General features: G+C 44.7%; 1 protein-coding gene across 1 annotated transcript in view; it reads right to left on the bottom strand.

Annotated features, from left to right (window-relative positions):
- Positions 1 to 23,070, bottom strand: part of LOC125456426 (dynamin-3) — a 232,545-nt gene that overhangs the window by 4,013 nt on the left and 205,462 nt on the right. The window contains exon 21 of the mRNA XM_048539519.1: positions 11,993 to 12,143. Within this exon, the coding sequence (XP_048395476.1) occupies positions 11,993 to 12,143 (151 nt within the window). The remainder of the gene's footprint in view (positions 1 to 11,992; positions 12,144 to 23,070) is intronic.

The raw sequence follows: 23,070 nt of genomic DNA on the forward strand, positions 1-23,070 counted from the left end.
GCAAGGTATTTTGTAGATGACATTCGTTTTTCTTGTTGCCTGTATAGGGTCTTTTAAGTTCATTAGCTGCTGTTTTAGTGCGTTGGTGGGTTTGTGGGCTACCCTGATGCCAAGGGGTCCAAGTAGTCTGGCAGTCATTTCGGAAATGTCTTTGATGTAGGGGAGAGTGGTTATGGTTTCTGAGCCCGTTTTGTCTGTTTGTTTGGGTTTGTTGCTGAGGAATCGGCGGACTGTGTTCATAGGGTACCCATTCTTTTTGAATACGCTGTATAGGTGATTTTCCTCTGCTCTGCGTAGTTCCTCTGTGCTGCAGTGTGTGGTGGCTCATTGGAATAATGTTCTAACGCAGCTTCGTTTGTGGGTGTTGGGATGGTTGCTCCTGTAGTTCAGTATTTGGTCCGTATGTGTTGTTTTCCTGTAGACGCTGGTTTGAAGTTCCCCATTGGCTGTTCGCTCTACTGTGACATCTAGGAATGGCAGTTTGTTGTTTTCCTCCTCTTTTGTGAATGTTTAAGCATTCCAACATTAAGCAGGAAAAAGGAAGAAAACACTCTCAATACACAAGAAAGGAAAGCCCTAAAAGGACTCAAAAAAGATAAAAACATCGTTATCCTACCTGCAGACAAAGGACGCTTGACAGTCACCTTAAACCGAACAGACGACATTGAGAAAGCGAACGCACTGCTTGTAGATACCGACACTTACCAACAGGTGGCGATAGATCCGACCCCACAACTAGAGAACCGAATCACAGCCTTCCTCAAAAAAGTTCAAAAATCTGGAGAGTTAAACAAGAGAGACTTCCAAAAAATGAAACCAGATGGATCCAACACACCACGCTTCTACGGACTACCAAAAATTCACAAACCAGGAGTCCCTCTCAGACCCATAGTGTCGCTACCTGGAACACCAACCTACAGATTAGCCAAGGAACTACACCAAAGACTAAAACACCTAGTAGAAGACTCCCGCTGCTCCATTCGCTCCACCCAAGAATTCCTGAACACCATCAAAGACACCAAGATAGAAGAGGATGAAATAATGGTCTCCTTTGACGTAAACAGCCCTGTTCACATCCATCAACATCAACCTGGCCAAAGAAACACTGATGACACTATTAGAAGAACCGACGACACATACACCAGACACCACCAACCTCATCAGCAAGGACAACATCATCAAGCTAGTGGACGTATGCCTCACCACCCACTTCACTTTCAATAACAAAACCTACAGACAAACCAACGGTACACCCATGGGATCTCCGATATCAGGGTTCTTAGCAGAGGCAGTAATGCAGAGACTCGAACAAACAGCTCTGCCAATCATCCAACCCAAACTTTGGGTCCGCTATGTGGATGACACCTTTGTCATCACTAAACAAAACAAATTAGAGGAAACATTCAGGACCATCAATAGTACCCTTACTGGCATAACATTCACAAAAGAGGAGGAAAGCAACAACAAACTGCCATTCCTAGATGTCACAGTAGAGCGAACAGCCAACGGGGAACTTCAAACCAGCGTCTACAGGAAAACAACACATATGGACCAAATACTGAACTACAGGAGCAACCATCCCAACACCCACAAACGAAGCTGCATTAGAACATTATTCCAATGAGCCACCACACACTGCAGCACAAAGGAACTACACAGAGCAGAGGAAAATCACCTATACAGCGTATTCAAAAGGAATGGGTATCCTATGAACACAGTCCGCCGATTCCTCAGCAACAAACCCAAACAAACAGACAAAACGGGCCCAGAAACCATAACCACTCTCCCCTACATCAAAGACATTTCCGAAATGACTGCCAGGCTACTCGGACCTCTTGGCATCAGGGTAGCCCACAAACCCACCAACGCAATAAAACAGCAGCTAATGAACTTAAAAGACCCTATACAGACAACAAATAAAACGAACGTCATCTACAAAATACCTTGCAAGAACTGTGACAAACACTACATTGGACAAACTGGCAGAAAGCTAGCCACCAGGATACATAAACATCAACTAGCCACAAAACGACATGACCCACTATCACTCGTATCCTTACATACAGATAAGGAAGGACACCACTTTGATTGGGACAACACATCCATCCTAGGACAAGCCAAACAGAGACATGCACGAGAATTCCTAGAAGCATGGCATTCCAACCGGAACTCCATCAGCAAACACATTGATTTGGAGCCAATCTACCATCCCCTGAGAAAAAGAACAGGAAATGACATCACCAACGCAGGAAAATGACATCATAGAAAGCGGGACATAACACCAGCGCTTTGTCGGAGGCTCACTGATGATGTTACCTAGAATGGTGACGAAACGTCTGAAAACTAACCTTCCAGCTCAGCGAGCAAACTCACATCCAGAACCTCAATCTGAGCTACAAATCTTCTCGAAACTCGCTAATACGATATTGTGTTTTACAACCTGGCCTCCAAACATGTTTTGTTAGAAATGCAAAACAAAGAGAGTCAACAGTTTCATCCTGCACTCACTTGAGCTGCAGGCTAAAATTTGTAAGTACTGACAACAATGCAAATGACAAAGACTGCAGATGTCCCCTTTAACAGCACCACAAAGCTTAAGGAAAAGTTAGGCACCAGTCAAGTTGGAAAGAGAATCTTCTGAGGCCGAGGGAATGCAAACAACAGCAAAGTTGTGGATATGTCATGCACCCAAGGATTTGTTGCTGTGCCTTGGATCTCAGCTAAAGATTCGCAGTGTACTTCAGGATCACACAATGGCTGATATTATAAACTGGACCAATATTCAAGAAGATTGGACCCTAACAGAAGGAGTTAATTTTAACATGAGATCTCATGAAAGATTGGTGGAAGCAGGCTCAATTGCATTTGTCAGAACAGAATTATATAGATTCTCGGGACTGAAACCTCTTTTAAACTACAGGCACAGACCCGATGGGCCAGTGTGGCTTCTTTGTTGTCTATATTTCTTCTTGGGATGAGGGAATTGCTGACTAGGTTAGCATGCTTTGCCTGTCTCCAATTGCCTTGGAGAAGGTGCTGATGAGCTGCCTTGTTGAACCCCTGCAATCTATAGGGCACCCACAATACTGTTCGGGATTTCCAGCATTTTGACCCAGTGACAGGGAAGGAGTGGCAATGTGGTTCCAAATCAGATCAATGTGTCACTTGGACAGGAACACACAGGCGATGGTGTTCCCATGCACTTGCTGCCCTTGTACTTCCACATGGTTGAGGCTGCAGGATAACAAGGAACTGTTGAAGGAGCCTTTGTGAGATACTACAGTACGTTCTACAGATGGTACACACTGCAGTGACTGCATCGGTGGCGAAGGGAGTGAGTGTTGAAAATGCAGAACAAAGTGCCAATAAGGAAGGCTGCTTTGTGATGAACTTTCTCATGTTGTTTGAACTACACCCATTCAGTCAAGTATTCTATCACACTCTTAAGTTGTGCCTCGTAGATAGTGAACAGGCACATGGGAGACAGCAGATGAGTTACATGGCAGAGAATTCCTAGCATCTGACGTGTATTCATATATTAGGTCACATTCACATTCTGGTTTCAAAGTAACCCCCAAGATATTGATAGTAGGGCATTCAACAACAATGATGCTGCTGAACAGCAAAACGAGATTCTCTTGTTGTAGATGGTCATTGCCAGGTACTGGTATAGTGCAAATTTTACTTGCTACTTATCAGTTCAGGCTTGGGTAAGGACCTGAGAAGTTGAGAATGGTGCTGAACATCGTGTAATCATGAACATCCTCACTTCCAAACCTGTGATGGAGGGAAGGTTTAAAAATGAAGCAGATGAAGATGGCTGAATCAATCGCACTGTTATGTGATGTCTCATGGTCAATGACATTTGGATAAGGCCATGAATAGGAAAGGTTTGGAGGGATATGGGCTGGGAGCAGGGACATGACTAGTTTAGTTTGGGATTATGTTCAGCATGGGCTGGTTGCTTGGTGCAACTTGCCCCTTAGAGTCATAGAGTCATAGAGCACCTTTAAGAGATATGGTCATGATATCGTCACCCTATCATAGAATGTCATTAGGGCACATAGAGGTTCTCAGGCTCTATCTTACCCCAAGATCACTTGAAGCCTGGCACATTAACTGGAAGCATGCTCGTCTGTTATAAGCTACTACCTTAACGTTAGCCCAGCCACTTATGTGCTTGTGAATGTAATATTTTAATATAATAACAAGTTGTAATAAACGTCTGTTGGATTCAACACAATTCTATATACACACCTAGTTTCTAGGGGTAACATAAGCATTGCTGCATTACATAAAAACATCCTGCTCAAATCAACACTACTCTGAGGAACGCCTGCAGTGACAGCCTGGGGCTGAAGTGCCTGACTCCAACTATCACAACGACCTTCATTTCTGTTCAATAGGACAGAGTTGGAAAGTGGAGGGGCAAGTGTATGTGTTTAGTCATGCCCTCCCCTCTCATTGTATGTGAGAGACAGGCTTGATGGGCAAGATGATATATTTCAACAAAAAGGAGCCTCTGCTTGTTAAGCCTTAGGAATCAATAATAATTCAACATTAAAATACGTTAGCCATTGTGTTCATTGTCTATCTCTGATGCAGTCAATGAATTAAGCCAGAAAATGTGATGGTCTTTAACCAAAATCAGTAACATCGAGCCAGGAATGCTATAATAGGGACAAAGGGATAAATACATCATGTTTATGTTCCATTGTTTTCACTCATTTATACAAAGCTGTTGCACTTTCTATTCTGTGCCAAAAGAAGTCTTATCATAATGCTGTGAGATTCAGAGGGATCTAAGTCTCCCAGTACATGGATTGTAAAAACTTAGTATGCAGGTACAGCAAGTAATTAGGAAAGCTAATACAATGTTTTCATTTATCACAAGGGGAATGGAGTGCAAAAGTAGGAACCTTACGCTTCAGTTATCATGGGAAGGCCACATCAGAAGTTCTGTGTACACTACTGATCTCTTTACTTAAGGAAGCGCTTAAATGTGTTGGAAGCAGTTCAAAATAGGTTTGTTGGACTAATACCTGGAATGGGTAAGTCATCTTATGAGGAAAGGTTGGAAAGGCTTGGGAAGCATATCCAGTGGAGTTCAGATGACTTGATTTAAACATATGAGATGGGGGAAGTGGGGGTTACTGGGATGTGACAGGTTGGGTGTAGAGAGGATATCTCCTCTTGTGGGAGAAACTAGAACTAGTGGTCATGAAGAGGTGTCGAAAATGACACTCCCATTGAAAATAAGAGGTCACCCGTTTAAGACAGAAGTGATGAGGATCAGAGCATGGCATGGCTTTGAAACTCTGTTCCTCAAAAGATGACAGAAACAAAGTCTTTGAATTCCTACAATATTTCACTTTATAGACACTTTTCTGGGGGGCATTTGTGAATGTTCAGCAGGTAGCGTCCCTACCCCTGAGCCTGCTGCTTCAGGTTCAAGTTCTACTTCAGAACCATACATAAAAATGTTGGTGGTGTGGCTCAATAGGTCACAATAATAAGCCTTACTAACCCTTCCAACACTCTCCCTCTGTGTGACATTCTTTGCCTACATCTGAAGTGGGTTTTAGGCCTTGCATGATCTCTAGGCAGCATAAGGCAGTGCTCATCAACAGCAGGATATCAATTCCAAACACTGTAGAATGTAATGGACTGGAAACACTGACTACAATCACCGTCATTCTCAACCCTGTCTTCTCTGCACTCCAACACCCCCATCCGATCTCTCAATGGCCCCAGCTTTAACTTTTGGCCCATCCTCATCTCTCAAAAGCACTCTCACTCCACAAAGAGATCTCCCGAAGACCACAAGCTTCCAATCTGACCCTCAACAGTATCTCTGAGATCTGCGATCTACTTGCATGAAACCTACTGAGTCCCAATCACAGACTTACCTCCTCTAGATCCCCATGATCCAACCTAACAGTGACCTCCAGACTGCAGCACTAACCTGCACCACACTGTACATCCCACGCCGTCTACGTTCTGTTGCTGTCCAAGGGCCAGGCTGCTCAGAACTCTGCTTTTTGAGTTCAGACTGTTACCCTCCAGCGACTGAGCAACCAACCCAGGGAGTGACGAACCTGCATGTATCCTACTTTAGATTCAAAGGTCTCATTGCAACCCCGCACTACTTGTTATTTTGCAAGCCTGTCGTGTTTCAAAGTGCTGGAAAGGTGGGAGGAAACAGTTGGGAAGATACAGCAGATCTCTGAAACAGTATCTGCCTGAACAAGCTCTGATCTGCTGAACAAGCAGAGGTTGACAGACAATAAAACAAAAACAGACGTTGCTGGAGAAGCTCAGCAGGTTCAGCAGAATCCATGAAGGTAAAAAACCAGAGATAAGGTTTCAGAGATAACAGACCCAAAACGTTAATTCTGATTTTCCTTTTCCTCACAGATGCTGCCAGACCTGCTGAGATTCTCCAGCAATTTCTGTCTTAGTTCCTGATTTACAGCATCCGCAGTTTTTTCGTTTTTCAGTTGGCTGATGGGAGGTCTCAGCTCACTTACGTTTTTAAAAAAAAAGTGTCCTTGGGAATGCCATGAATCAGGACTCTACAAAAGTATATTTCACACCCTCACTTCAAAAAAGATATGCATTTTCTCTGCACACTGTTGCACCTCAGGATGTCACAATGCACAGTCAATGAAAAGGTTTCAGATGTATGTGATTTTTGGAAATACAGCAAACAACTGGCACACAGTAAGATCCCATAAGCAATGAATCAGTAGGTGAGGAGGGACTTGTTTTGCTGTACCTGGCTTTAAGCAGCTGGTTAAATGGCGACAACAAAGAGGCTTCTGGACACTCTGCAGCTTCTTAATATGCTCTATTTCACTTAGGATTTCAAACTCCCACTCTTCTCCAGGAGAAAAGCAATGCATCAACACAGACACACAAAAAATGGTGACTTAATCAAGAGAAAGAGAATGGGAAAAAAGTTACTCATTAACCAAGAGTATAGTTCCAGCAATAACATAGTCTCCTGACTCCAATGATCACAGATTTGAACTCCTGACTCCCCAGGTATATTTGCCACATTTTAGAAGAGATGGGGCAAGAGGCTGTAGCCCACCTCCTTGAGGAACGTGCACCTTCACAAACTGAGTCTGGAAAGTGATGATCACCGAGATAAACATCAACTGTTGCTGGACGTCCATCAATTCAGTCAGAAGACACTCTCTGGTTTGCCTGAAGCTCTCTGGTCTTCCAGTACTAACAGCTGCACTGAGCAGCACAGTGGCCCAGTGGTTAGCACTGCTGCCTCACTGCACCAGGGACCCAGGTTCGATTCCAACCTTGGGTGACTGACTGTTCTCCTTGCGTTCTCCCTGTTCTCCTTGCGTTGGAGGGCTCCGGTTTCGTCCCACAGCCCAAAGATGTGCAGGGTAAGTGGATTGTGCGTGACAAAACTGCCCGGAGTGACCAGGGATTTGCAGGCTAGCTGGGTTAACTAATGGTAATTGTGGAGTTACGGCGATAGAGTGGGATGCTCTTCGGAGGATCGTTGCAGACACAATTGGCTGAATGGCCTCCACGTGCTGTGTCAGGATCCCACGAAGAGTTGGTCGTGACAGTTTGCACTATAGCACATTCCAGAGTTGTGAACTATATGCTGAGGGATGCACAAGGGCTTGGGACTGCAATCACAAAGGCTCAATAGATAAGCACCACTGTCCATGACTCCTCTGGCCATAGAATATCATAAAACCCATTGGTCTGTATAATTAACATGATATCAATAAATAAATGACATCAGTAAATATTAACTATGGGGCAAGTTATTGTTAGTGCAGTCAAGCACCTCAGAGTGCCGCACACTGTATTCAAACAGTGTTAAGCATTTTGTGCAACATCAACTTCGAACTGTTAACCAACGTGTTTTTCTACATTCTATGAATGAGCTAAATTTTTGTAAAAAAAGATTATCATCCTGTCCGCCAGGTGGCAATGATCCACTCAAAGAAGGGATATTTGTCTAAAAAAATGTAAATTGTTGCACCATGTTACCAGACCCTGGTTGAACGATCCGCACATGTTAATGATCAGCCTTTTTGTGCCAGAAGTCAAAATCTTGAGAACACAGTTATCGTGCTAGTTATTTGCTGTCGAAAATCAAAATGAACCTATTCCCTCTTACTTTGAGGCTTCCTGCAGGAAGCCGGCTGCTAATGAAATCCAGGAATTCTCACAAGGAGAGGGCCTGGGGTGTTTTCTGCATTTGTGCCCAGCTATGCCTGGGTGTAAACTAGTTAACAGGCAGAGCTGCTTTGAGCACAAGTGAGTCGCTTGTGTAACTACCATTCACTGAAGCAGAGATAGTAGGAACTGCAGATGCTGGAGAATCTGAGATAACAAGGTGTAGAGCTGGATGGACACAGCAGGCCAAGCAGCAACAGAGGAGCAGGAAAGCTGACGTTTCGGGCCTTTTCTGAAGAAGGGTCATGACCCAAAACGTCAGCTTTCCTGCTCGTCTGATGCTGCTTGGCCTGCTGTGTCCATCCAGCTCTACACCATGTTATCTCTATTCATTGAAGCAGCTTCGCTTTCTAAATCACTACCACTGCCACCCACCCTTACTGTCCGAATGGAAAGGTGATCGGTTGGAGAGTGGTCACAGAGAGCCATCATCCCAGCCAGTCTATTGGTTAAGAACATGAGATGGCCACCTCTCCCACCAATTAGAAACGCCGCTCTCTCAAGACCCCACCTACTTTAATGACCAACAAGGGGGCAGCTCTGACTCATGTCTCCTGCATTGACTCAATGTGGCTATTAACAGCTGGGGGATTCATTCAGGAAAGGGTTCTGTGAACTGGGATTTCTTCCAGGAATTGTCCCAAGATAATTAGATTTCCTACAGTGTAAAACAGGCCCTTTAGCCCAACAAGTCCACACTGCCCCTTGAAACACCCCACCCAGACCCAGACCCATCCCCCTATAACCCACACACCCCTGAGCACTATGGGCAATTTAGCATGGCCAATCCACCTAGCCTGCACATCTTTGGACTGTGGGAGGAAGCCGGAGCACCCGGAGGAAACCCACGCAGACATGGGGAGAATGTGCAAACTCCACACAGACAGTTGCCCGAGGCTGGAATCGAACCTGGGTCCCTGGTGCTGTGAGGCTGCAGTGCTATCCACTGAGCCACCGTGCCGCCCCATGTATGAACATTCACATTAAGTCGGCCTTTTGGTCCTTGAGCCAGCTCCCCATTCAATAAGATTGTGGCTGATGTGATATTGCAATCAAATCCACTTTGCTGCCTACCTCTGATAACCTTTGACAAGTCAAAGGAATAACATCAACAATATGCCCAAATCTCTTCTATTTGTATCAATCAAACTGTTTCCCTAAATGAGTACCTGACCACAAAACACACCCTGAGCCTTAAATGAGAGTCTCGCCACGCTACTGCTCTGTGGGTCTAGCCAGACTGCAATCCACAGTAAACAATGGTATACCCCAGCTTTCCACTCCAGTTTTTGGGCATTGGTCTGAACATTTGTTCTCACTGAGATTTGCTCTGTATTTTCTATTTATTTAGAAGCATTTCTGTGGCATCAGAATAAGTTACTTTAAGGAAGAAAAAATTTCTGCTTGCAGATTCTCAAACTTGCTGTGAAAGAGTGTTAGTTATCGTATTTGAAAACTCTAAAATATAGGTATGGGGAAATACAGAAAATAGGAGCTGCAGTAGGCCATTCAGCCCTTCTAGCCTGCTCTGCCATTCAATATGATCATGGCTGATCATCCAACACAATACCTGTTCTTGTTTTCTGCCCATATCCTTTGATCCCATTATCCCTAAGAACTACATCTAATGCTTTCTTGAAAACATTCAATGTTTTGGCATCAAATGTTTTTAGTGGCAGAGAAGTCAACAGGCTCATTACTCTCTGAGTGAAGAAATTTCTCCTCATCTCAGTCCTAAATGGCCAACCCATACCTTTAGATTTAGAACCCCTGTTTTTACACCCTGGTCATTGGGAACATTCTTCTTGCATTTATCCAGTCAAGTCTTATTAGAATTTTATAGGTTTCTGTGCGATCTCACCTCCTTTTTCTAAACTTTAGCAAATAGTACTAACTAATCCAGTTTCTCTTTGATTGGTGTCGATTCAACATCTACCTGGACACTTGATTCTAATCTTATATGTCATTGGGTATCTAGTTTAAGATCAGGTGTAATCAAACAAAATCAGGAAGATTTGGGGAATGTTTTATCTACAATGAGAGAATAGAAGAGATATTGGCTATATTTTCGCATCTAACTAGTCACAAACAGGAAGCTCCAAGCTCAGGCGTTCCTCTTAACTATTTGCTACGTCCTGAATCCATAGATTCATAGACTCATCCAGCGCAAAAAAAGCCCTTCAGCCTATTGAGTCCACACTAACACAACTAAAGTGCGCTAATCCCAGTTTACTGCACTTGACTCAATTTCCTGAATGTTATGAGATTTGAAGTGCCCATCCAAATATGTTTTAAAGGTTGTAAGGCTTGCAGTCTCCACCACCTTCTCAAGCAGTGCACTCCAGATTCCAACCACCTGCCGAGTGAACAAGTTTTTTTTATCAAATCCCCTTGGAATCTCCTGCCCCTTACCCTAAAACTATGTCCTCTTGTGAAGCCCTTCCATACCTCTCATAGTCTTATACACCTCAGTCACGTCCTGCCTCAGTTTTCCCTGCTCTAGAGTAAACAATCCAAGCCTATCTAGTCTCTTCCTAAAGCTCAGCTATTCCATCCCAGGCAACATCTTGGGGAACCTCCTTTGTATTCCCTATAGCTCAACATCCAATTCCAGCAGGAGCAAAGTGAAGTGGCAATCAAGAGAAGGAAGAAGGAGAAAATTAAGGGAACAAAGAAATTAGATAAAAAGCGGACACAATGATGAAATAATAGAGGAGAAACAAAGAATGCTCAATAAATCTTGCCAGCTGGCCAAATGAAGCGCTTTCAATTTTATTTTTAATCTTGGAGTACTAGCAGAGATAGTGACGTTAGATCTGCCCAGTCAATGTGCAGAGCTCCTCAGAGAGACAGCTATGTACTGCATACGTAACACAGAAATGTGAAACAAGCTTCCGCAGCAATATTCTAGTCTTGGTAATCACAACACACAGGGGCACATAAGAGATGGGAACAGGACTACATCGTATAGTTCAACACTCAATACAAACACTGATGATCTTGAATTGCAACTCCGCTTGGACTTTACAAATGATTTGATTACTTATTCAACAGTGAAGCACCCACAATCCCCTAGAATACACAATTCTTTGGGTAAAGAGGTTTTGCCTCATCTCAGTCCTAAATTACTGGCCCCTCATCCTGAGATTGTGCCCCTCTGTTTGAACTTTCCTTACCCACAGAAACAACTTAACATCTGTCCTTTCGAGCCCCATCGGAATCTTTTACATCTCAATGAGCTTGCTTCTCGTTCTTTCAAATTCTGGAGAATATAGGTCCAAAGTACCCAGTCTCCCTTCAAAGTATAATTCCCCTTGTCCAAGGCATCAATTCAGTGAATAATCACTGTCCCAGCTCCCAGGTAAGCATGTACTTCCTTACAAATGAAAAACAAAACTGTACCCTGTCTTCCAGGTGTGGCCTCACCAACACCCTGTACAATTGTAGCAAGTCCCCTCTAATCTGCTTGCAAATATCGACTGAGATGCAATTTGGCTGCCTAGTACTGTGGTAAAACAATAAACTAAGGAAAACAAACAAAATAAGAACATCTAAGAGTATGGGAGTGTAGCAATCTGACAAGCACAACAACAGGCTGTGCTGCAGCTAACAGAGCACTTATGTAATAGCCTTCAAAATCAGTCAACAACAACACCCAATACAGCCCTCAAGTGTATCTGAGAACGACCATACACTGTTTGACTGTTGAGCCACCCAGTCCTAATAAAACCTGAATGATTCACTCTTTCCAAGAAGAAATGTAACGACTCACCATGTGATGAAGATGAGACACAGTGCTCTGCTTGAATGGAGAGCTAACCAAGTGGTTTATTTTCAATTGCATAGCCTCAGGTAGATTGGAGCTAACCCTGGCAGGGTTGATCTGAGAATTCATTCTGCCTGATGATGGGTTAGAAGGCCAACTGCAGGGCACAAACAACAAAGGAAATGTTAACGAGAAAAGGAGTTATGCAGAAGTGAAGGCAAATTACAAATTCAACTGAAATATAAGCAGTGTGCATGATTGCCTGGCAGTACAACACACAGAACTGTTCCACACCACACAGAGTTCCCCAGACATTTTCCAATCACACCCGTGCCATTGGGCATGGTGCCAACTGGGTACAAGGTAACTCCTGCAAACACAGGAGGGAGGGAAGGTTAACTTATGCCAGCTTGAAGCGTGGGGACAGGACATTTTTCTGCTCTGTCAGTTGGGGAAGTATGTAATGGAAGAGATATGAAAATGGAAAGAAGGCAATTTATAAAATGTGAAGGCAAAGAAATAGTCCACTCATTTAGATCTGTGTCTCTGCTACACAAAATGCCCCCTCAGAGCTGCAGACCCAGTTCAGTGTATAAATATGCATGAGGTGTTCCTTCGTTAATCATGGTTTGTCTCTTGGCAAAGAGCTAATTCGGTAAAGTTCAAAATTACCATTATTTAACAAGTACATTTTTCTTAAAAAAAAATCATTTTCAAACATTATTACTGAATTGTAGAGGTGAGTTTTTTTTAGCTAGGCAGAATTTGTCTTGCTGCAAGAATGAAACCAATACATTCTCAAAGGCATTGCTTAAACTCGGTTTTAAATAAAAAACACAAAAAAGCATCCAAGTTAAAGTTTCACCTTCTGAGAAGTGTCCTTGGATTTCAGAAGAATCATTGCTTAATAAACAAACTCTGGAGTTAGGATTTTCTGTAATGGAACTTTGCTTGTTAGTTCTGCCCAAGAGATTGTCTTGGGACGTCAGTCTCCGAGGCCCCAGAATCAGTGAGTATCTGTCCGTTCTAATGTCTATTCCTACATTGGTATGTCCTTAGGACTGTGGCACTGTGTCAATGGTCTCAGTGTCTCACACTTGGATGTCCTATGTGCTAGAAAATAATTGATCAGGGCAGCTCGGGTTGACAACCATCTAAAACACCATCAAAATTCACAAGCGCACACTGAACGTCTTTGGAACATGTCACAATGAAAGCCCGGAAAGCTGAGTTTACATGAAGTCAATAACATGTTACTGAAGCAAGACGAGGGAACCAGCTGGAGAAAAACAATAAACTCTAGCTTTTCACCACCGGGAATTAAGTACAGGCCCGGATGCAATCAGTGTCTGGTGGTTACAATCGATTTAGTGGGAATGGGCCTAAGCCAGACAACAAAGGTTGTCTGGTGGAAGAAATGGGAAAAATGTCACTTTGCTCCTGTATGGGGTTAGGACAGAGTCAGAAGCTTTTCATCATGCGAAGAGATGGCGACAAGAATGGTCAGACTCGCGTTGACTGCAGGACAATTTCTGTTTGAGGACATTCCGCACACAGTAAATCAGCACAACTATTCGCAGAAGCTCTTTTACTGGATTTTGTTTTCCCCTTTCTTACACGAGGGGTGATTGGGTTTCCCCTTCTACATGGTGCCTGGACAACGAGACACTGCATTGGTCCAAAGGACACTTGGTCATCATAGCCGGATGCCTTTGTTCCACATGTAAAGCCCTTCCTGCCAAAACTATCACTGACCCCCAGTGGATAGAGCACAGCAAGCTTTGAAATAAAATCAGAAGATGCCAGAGAAGCTCAGCAGGTTTGGCTGCATCCGTGGAGAGGGAAACATTTCAAGTCTGCGCGAGGTATTGCATTTTGGTAAAACGAACAACGACAGGGCTTATGTCGTTGAATGGGAGGGCCCCGAGTAGTGCTGCAGAACAGAGACTCTGGGGGTGCCGGGACATAGTTCTTTCAAAGTTAAATCACAGGGTGGTTGGAAAGGCATTTAGCACATTTGTCTTCATTGCTCGGGCCATGTGAGGTTGGAAGTTGAGGCGTCATGTTGAAGTTGTACAAGGCATTAATTAGGCCACCTTTGGAGTGCTGTGTACAGTTCTGCTACAAGAAGGACATTAGTAAATTGGAGAGGATTCAGAAAAGATCATAAGGATGTTACAAGGATGGGGGGGGTTCTGAGGAGGAAGGAAAACCTGGCTAGGCTGGGACCGATTCCACTGGAGCAAAGAAGGTTGAGGGGTGACCTTACAGGACAACAAAACTCTTTTCCCTTGGGTGGGTGAGTTCAAAACTAGGGGGCATATTTTTATGGCGAGAGGAGAAAGATTTCAGAGGGACCTGTGGGGCAACTTTTCCGCGCACAGGGTAGCTCATATGTGGAATGCACTGCCAGACGAAGTGGCATCTGTCGGTACAACATTTAAAAGATATTCAGACAGGTACGTGAAAAGGGAAGGATTAGAAGGGGATGGGCCAATCACAAACCAGAGGGATGAGGTTAGTTTGGGAAACTTGGTCAGACAAGTTGACTAAGGCGGTCTGTTTCTGTGCTGTATGACCCTATGACTCTCCTCGTCTTTGGAACCCAAAATTGCCCAAGAGTCAAGCACAGCAGCACTGATAATGAGCAAAGGCAAGGGCGCACGGCATAGGATGGGTCAAAGAGTGAGAGTGACCACAGTCGAGCAGGGCAGGGGACCAGTGCACACTGGTCCGGGGCTGCAGGCGGTGGCTAGTAGACAGCTTGGAACAGGGAGGGGTGCTGCAGCAGACCACAGAGACATGGGGCTGATCAAGGCCAGGTGTACAGTGAATGCGGGGTGGGGGGGGGGGGAGGGGGGTGGCGGCGCAGTGGTTGGAGATGGTCAGTTGTGCTGGGTAGTGGGCGGGAGGGAGATGTAGTGTCTAGGGGGTTAGGGGAGGGGTGGGCTTCTCATTGGAGGTGGGGGGTAGTGTTTGAGCAGAAGGGATGGGTGAATATTGTCTGTCAAGGTCTGTAAGGGAAGAGGGGATGCGTAGTGTCATGGCTGAATAGTCCGAGGGATTTGGGGAGGGGGTAATTAGGGCATTGGCAGGTACTGCCGAGGGGGAGGCTAGGGTGATTAGAACTGAGAGTAAGCAGGTAATGGGACAGTGTTGTGTAAGGATATGCTTAGACATTCCTTCCTATACTTTAAAACTGAAAATGTGCATCCTACTTCCCAGCCATATCCTCAGCTCAGTACTATTTCAGCATTGACTGTTCCCCGACATTTAAAATCAGAGTTCTACAGCACAGAAACAGACAATGTGGTCTGACTCATCCATGCTGACCAAATATCCTAAATTAATCTCGTCCCATTTGCCAGCATTTGGCACATATCCCTTTAAATGTTTCCTATTCACGTACCCATCCAGAAGCCTTTTAAATGTTGTAATTGTACCGGCCTCCACCACTTCCCCTGACAGCTCATTCCATACACACACCACCCTCTGTATAAAAAGTTACCTCTGAGGCCATTGTTAAATCGTTCCCCTCTCATCTGAAACCTATGCCCTCTAGTTTTGGGCTCCCCTACCCAGGGAAAAGGATCTTGACTATTCACCCTATCCATGCCTGTCTTGATTTTATAAACCTCTATAAGGTCACCCCTCAGCCTCCAAAGCTCTAGGGAAAATAGCCTCAGCCTAATCAACCTCTCCTGATAGCTCAAGTTCCTAAATCCTGGTAACACCCTTGTAAATCTTTTCTGAACCCTTTCAAGTTTAATAACATATTTGCTATGGCAAGGAGACTAGAATTGAATGCAGTACTCCAAAAGTGGCCTAACTGATGTCCTGTACAGCCACAACATGACCTTTCAAGTCCTTTACTTAATGCACTGACCAATTAAGGCAAATCATACCAGATGCCTTCTTCACCATCCTGTCTAACTGCAACTCCACTTTTAAGGGACTATGAAACCGGACTCCAAGGTCTCTTAGCTTGGTAATACTGCCAAGCACCTTATCTTTAAGTGTATGAGTCCTGCCCTCATTTGCCTTTCCAAAATGCAGCACCTCACACATTTATCTAAATTAAATTCCATCTCCCACTCCTCGGCCCATCAGTCCATCTGATCAAGATCCCATTGTACTTTGGTATCATCTGCAAACTCACTAATCATGCCTCCCATGTTCACATCCAAATCGTTTACATAAATGACAAAAAGCAGTGGACCCAGCACCAATCCTTGCGGCGCACCGCTGGTCACAGACCTTCAGTTTGATTCGGAATGCTCCAACTAGATGGCTAGTTCTATTCCATGTGATCTAACCTTGTTAGCCAGTCTACCATGCAGAACCTTGCTGAAGTCCACATAGGCAACGTCCACTGCTTTGTCTGCATCATTTCTTCAATCAAGTTATTTAGACACAATTTCCACTCACAAAGCCACGTTGGACTGTGGGAGGAAGTTGGAGCAAACCCGCACAGACACAGTGAGATTGTGCAAACTCCACACAGACAGTCGCCCGAGGGTGGAATCGAACCCCAGCTCCTGGCACTGTGAGGCAGCAGTGCTAACCACTGAGCCACCGTGCCATCACAGTTTCTTTGCTTCATTTTTAATGCAGATTAATTATCCACTCCCTCCATCTTCGTTGCACCGTGTTCCAGCTGCTGAATGCACCGACATTTCTGAAAGCCAACTCTTTCACCAACAATTGCATTTGGGGAATGGGCACTTTCATTCCCAGCAAGTCTGCCATCATTATGCAATTATATCGCTATACCCTCAAAGCCACTGGATCCAATCCCTGGAACACCCTTCCTATCACAGTTGAGTGTCACTACACCATATGGACTGTAGCAATTCAAAAAGGCAGCTCACCACCACCTTCTCCAGGGCAATTAGAGATGGACAATAAATGCTGACCCAGTCAGTGATGCTTACATGCTGAGAATAAACAATGGTTGAAAAAAAAAACCTCCTCTCCTTTTAAGTATGTCTGCAACATTCTCAGAGGTCCTACCTAAACTTTGACCTATTTGGTAAATAAAGTTGGGACTTATATCGATAGTGGACTGCAGCGGTTCAAGAAGGCAGCTCTCCATCACCACTTTCTCATGGGCAATCAGGGATGGGCAATAAATGCTGGCCCAGACGGCAATACCCACATCCCATGAATGAATGTTTAAAAATGACCTCACTGGCAGAATTAGCTTTTTCCCCTCTCAGCAAGAAAACAGTTAGACCGAAGCAAAACACAGGTGCTGGTCATGTGGAATAAAAGACAGAAAATGCTGGGGAAACTCAGCAGATCAGGCTGCAGAGAAACAAAGTTAACACTGCATCAGGGATAATGGGAACTGCAGATGCTGGAGAATCCGAGATAACAAAGTGTGAAGCTGGATGAACACAGCAGGCCAAGCAGCATGTCAGGAGCACAAAAGATGCTGCTCGGCCCGTTGTATTCATCCAGCTGCACACTTTGTTAACAAAGTTGGAGAGGCAGCAGTTTTGGAAGATGGCAGTGGTCTCATCAACAGAGGAAGCCAAAAATGAGGTTGGAAGGATGGATAATCCTGAAGGAGGACTAGCAGTGCAAGGTGGAACCTGAAAAGTAGACGGTTCTTCTCCACAGTTCCACAGACACAGCCGGACCTCTGAGGGAATCAGAGCAATCGCTTTACCCGCCTATTCCAACATCCCTTGAACTTCTATCACCAAATAATCTGCATCGTTTAGCAAAGCGTGTGTGCGGGGCAGTCCCTCCATTTCCCCACCACCCACTGACACTCTCAAGCACAGCACTGAGGATTGCAAAAAGGGAGGGGGCTGCACGTTTGCTGTTTAAAATGAAGGAAAATTGCACTTCTAATCCCTGGCCCGTCGTAGCTTCAAACACCTTTTCCCTTAACTGCTTCGGCCTCACATTTGGGACTATTTTAAACACAAAACTCTTGAGAACTTTACTAGATAATGCACCGAATTGTCAGAGCTCTGAGTGAATAATGCATTTCTATTGAAAGGGAAGGGTCAGCATTCCTGGAAGTTGGAATGAGCTCAAATGTTTAGTAACGACCTGTTCCCGATTGTTTTATTTTGTTGCTTTCTTCTCCCTGTGGCCCCGGCGTATTAGAAATAATACTATCACGTTGTGCCATGGGCGCCCTTAACGGGCTCAGATTCGCAGGCAGCGCTGCACTGTTTGTGACACCCTTCCCGAGCGCTGGTGGGGAATGACGACACGGGGTATGTGGGAGCATGCGTCTGCCACAAGAGTGGGTGAACGATGCCTGACTTGCAGGCGCCACAGTAATTGATGCAGGGAATTGATGGGGGGCGCTGCAAGGTAGCGGAGGGGATTTGGCAGTAAGTCAGTGAGGTTTTTCGATTTAAATTTTTGACCTTGCCTCCTCAGCCCCGCCCATTAGTACCTCGCTTGACCTTCTTGTGTCTGCAGCTCCGCGTCGTTGTGCGACGAGAATCTAGTCCTGTCCACCTTGATCCGTTTGCTTCTCTCTCTCACACACACACACACACACCCCACGTATATGAACAAAGGGAGCAATAACTGTGTTCCAGAACCCCAGGCACCCCCCCCATACTTCCACCAGTCGAATGACTTACAAAGGGCCCACAGAACGAAACACACATCAGGGGAGAGCTAAAGAGAAATGTGTACACCCCTCCCAACTTTTTTTGCCAACCCCGTTCCCATGTCGCGCAATGTTGGCTTTGTCTCACATCAACACTTCAGCAACAGAAACTTCTATTGTTTCTCCACTCTCTATCTTTCCCGCAGATGCTGCCAAACCTGTTGAGTATTTTCTGTTGCCGTTTTCTTTTGTTACAAGTTTTTAATTACACGGCGACAGTGTATCGCCGGGCTGGGGCTTCAAACACCGCCCTTACAGTTCATTTTTAATCAAAACTGTGAAGAGGAACTGGTGCGGGGAATAATTTGTTGGTGGTTTATCTTCCGGTTTAAAAAGAATGACATATTCTGACCAGGACTGAAAACAAATAGCTTTGACTATAAACCAAAGTTTTTATGGGTTTGAGGGGTGTTCTGAAGCAGTTATCTGATACGATTTAAGAATTTTACGGGCAACTATACCTCTACGAGGCACCCAGGAGGAGACGCAGTCTTAATAAAATCAGAGCTACATTATTTAGGTGTGGAAACTAGAAGATGTGCCTTTCAAAGGGTCAAGTGGCTGTAGATGCGAGGTCAGTTTACATCTCAACACTCGGATTACTACCTTGCTGAATTATAATGCTATAGCTTCCCATATGGTCTAGTGGTTAGAATTCCTGGTTTTCATCCAGGTGGCCTGGGTTTGACTCCCTGTATGGGAATAACATCTTGGAGCAGCACGGGGATTCAGTGGTTAGCACTGTAGCCTCACAGCGCCAGGGTCCTGGGTTTGATTCCAGCCTCGGGTAACTGTGCAGAGTTTGCACATTCTCCCTGCATCTGCGTGGTTCCCTCCCACAGTCCAAAGATGTGCAGGTTAGGTGGATCGGCCATGCTAAGTTGCCCATAGTGTTCAGGGGTGTGTGGGTTATAGGGGGATGGGTCTGAGTGGGATGCTTCAAGGGGCAGTGTGGACTTGTTGGGGCCTGTTTCCACACTGTAGGGAATCTAATCAGCACTTTGTAGTCATCCAGCATAGAATTGCACCCACGTCTCTATCAACCACAAATACCAAACTACACTAATCTCACTCACCTGCACTTGGGCCATAATCTACTATGCTATTTTAAGTGCTCATCCAGCTGTTTCTTAAATGTTGCCTGAGTACCCGCCTCCACTACCCTCTCAAGCCTACATGTTCCATCCAGCCTCTGGTTGATTTTTCTTTCTCTCATTCCCTTTAAACAACTTACTTCTTGCCTTAAACTTAGGCCCTCTACTCTTTGGGAAAAGATTCCAATGATCCACCCTGTCTGTGCCTCTCTTCATTTTGTAGACCTCAAACAGTTCATCCCCCAGCCTCCCCTGCACCAGGGAAAATAAACCTAGCTTCCCCTCATAACTGAGAATTTTCATCCCAGGGAGCATCCCAGTGAATCTCCTCTGCTCTGTCTCTAGTAGAAAGACAACCTTCCAATAGTGTGGCATCAAGATGTGCATAAAACATTCCATCTGTGGCCAAACCAATGTTTTTAAAAAGTTGTAACAAGACCTCCTTGCTCCCACATTCTATGTCTGGCTAATGATGGCAAGCATCGTGCATGCCTTCCTTATCACCCTGTCTACTCATGCTGACACCTGAGGGGATCTATGGACTTGTAGAGTCATACAGTATGAAAACAAACTCTTCGGCCTAACTCGTCCATGCTGACCTGGTTTTCTAAACTGAACTGGTCTCATTTATCACTACACCTCTCCTATCCATTTTCTATCCAAATGTCTTTTAAATGTTATAACTGTACTTGCCTATACCCTTTCCTCTGGCAGCTGGTTCCATAAATATGCACCACCCTCTGTGTGAAAATATTGCCCCTCAGGTCTGTTTAAAATCTCTCCCCTTTCACCTTAATGCCTCTAGCTTTGGACTCCACTACTCTGGGGAAATGAGTTTGGCTATTCACCTCACCTGAGCAATGATGCAGATGTTAGCAGCAATGACATAAACATTGCACACCAAGGTCCCGTTGTCTGTCAGTACTCCCTAGGGGGCCACCATTCATTGTGTAACTCATAGGTGGCAGTTCAGGTTTCTGCATTAAATCTGCCCCTTTGAACCAAATCCCTGAAATTCTTTGACACTCTTCCAAGGTGCAACTCTCCATATTCCCTGTCAATGCTGGATTTAATCCACATAGGAATTTTCCTGTCAAGTCTGCAAATTCGCATACTTAGCCGTCTCTCTTTATTCAAAAAGGAAATCAAACTGTCTAACTTAAAAGTTCAGCATTTCTGTAAGTAAATTGGGGCTATAATCCATTGTCTGGCCTTTGCATGAATTCACACTCACAATAATGTGGCTGAGTCTGAGCTGGCATCCGAAAAGGCCCAACAACTATGAAGTCAGAAAGGATTGAAACTAAATGTACCACTCAGCCTTAGCCTAGAGTCTGGAACATTAGACACTCAACTCTGTCAATCCTGCAAAGCCCTCCTTATTAGCACCTGGGTGTTAATGCCTAAATTGGGACAGCAGTCCCACAAACTGGTCAAGGATACCACAAAAACAATATCCCAGACACCACCATCATCGTATCTAGTCACGTCCTGTGCCAACAGCAGAAGTGATGGCACATTGGGGAGGGAGTTGTCCTGGGAGTCTTCAACATTAACTTTGGACCCCATGAAGACTTAGGGCAACAGGTCAAACACAGCAAGGAAAACACCTGCTGCTTAGTACCTATCACCCTGTTCTCAGCCCACCCTTCCCCTTGGCTGTGAATCAATCTGTACTATGTCTAGTAGCAATTAGAGGAGGCATTGAGGATGGCAAATGAACATAAATGTAGATTGGGTGGAACACATCAATGTCCATCACCAAGAGTGGCTCGGTAATGATTACCAACCAAGCTGGCTGAGTTTTGAATAAGGTAACTTCTGAACTGGGTCTGTGGTAGGTGCTGAGGAAGCCAACAAGAGGGAAAAGACTATTTGATCATTTCCTCTCTGATCTACTCAGAAATAACTCCACAGGGGCCTGTATTCTGTCACCAAGTCACCCTTAATTTACACATGGAAGGTCTTTGACACTGATCCAGCTCTCTCATAGCCAGCTCTCTGTGAACAGAATGTCTGACACTCCTGTTTATATCTGTCAGCCACGACTCCGTGATTGGACCCGATTAACAGCCCCAATCAGGGAACTCATATTCTACGAGATCCACCTGGTTGACCTTGATCCAATCACTACATCCTAATCATAGCTACTTCTGTCTATGACAGCATAGGTGGGAGTGACTAGCATGTATTCCTGTGGAACCTCAGTCCTGTCTTCATATTATGGCTGCCTTCTAGTCAGTTCATGTGGCATTAGCACCATAATAAAAGGAACACTTTTCAAACAGATCGATCTGCTCCAAACAGGATATCCAATGAGATGCTGTGGGCCCTTAGCAGGAGCAGTATTCAACCACAATCTGAAACCTCATGGCCCGGCATATTCCCCATTCTACCATTACCATCAAGCAAGGAGATCGGCCTTGGTTCAATGAGGGGCAGCAGCAGACATACCTCAAAGCAAAGTGTCAACTTGGTGAAGCTACATTACATGACTACTTGTTTGTCTAACACACAATGGACAGAAATGAGTGATCCCACAAACAATAACTTCCCAATCCCCAACAGTAGTGGAGTCCAGCACATCAGCGTAAAAAATCATCCTGAGGCATTTGCAACAGTCTTCAGCCGGAAGACAGTCAATCCATTTTATCATTCTCCTGAGGTCACCAATTACCATTCACCAACTAATTCCATTCTCCCCATGTGATATCAAGAAATGGCTGAAGAGAATGGATACTGCAAAGGTATGGGAAATAGTCCTTCAGAAATATGCATCTAAACCACCTGCACCTCTAGCCAAATAATTCCAGTACAGCGGAAAATTGCTCAGGTATGCCCAGTCCACAAATGGCAGGAAAAAAGCCAATCTAACTACTGCCCCATCAGGTTACTCTCAATCATCAGCAAAGTGATGGAGGGGGTCATCTACAGTGTTATTGTTACTTGCTCATCAGTAACTCGTTCACTGACACACAAACTAAGCTCCCGAACATATGACAGACTTGGTCCAAACATGGACAAAAAACATGAACACCAGAATGGAGGTGAGTGTGACTTTGCTATATATCAGGGGCAAACCTATACACTAACTGGATTGTCAACTGGACTCATACCTGGCGCGTACAAAGATGGATGTGGCTGTTGGAGGTCAGTCATCTCAGCTCCAGGACATCTCTGCAGGAGTTCCTCAGGGTAGTGTCCTAGGCCCAACCATCTTCAGCTGATAACTTGCCCGCCTTCATAGGGCCAAAAGTGCTGATGCTCACTAATGATTATATAAATGTTTGGCAACATTTGCAACTGCTCAGATACTAATGCAACCCATGTATAATGTGCAGGAAGAT

Source organism: Stegostoma tigrinum, chromosome 8 (genome assembly GCF_030684315.1).
Source record: "Stegostoma tigrinum isolate sSteTig4 chromosome 8, sSteTig4.hap1, whole genome shotgun sequence".
In the NCBI taxonomy this organism is placed as follows: Eukaryota; Metazoa; Chordata; class Chondrichthyes; order Orectolobiformes; family Stegostomatidae; genus Stegostoma; species Stegostoma tigrinum.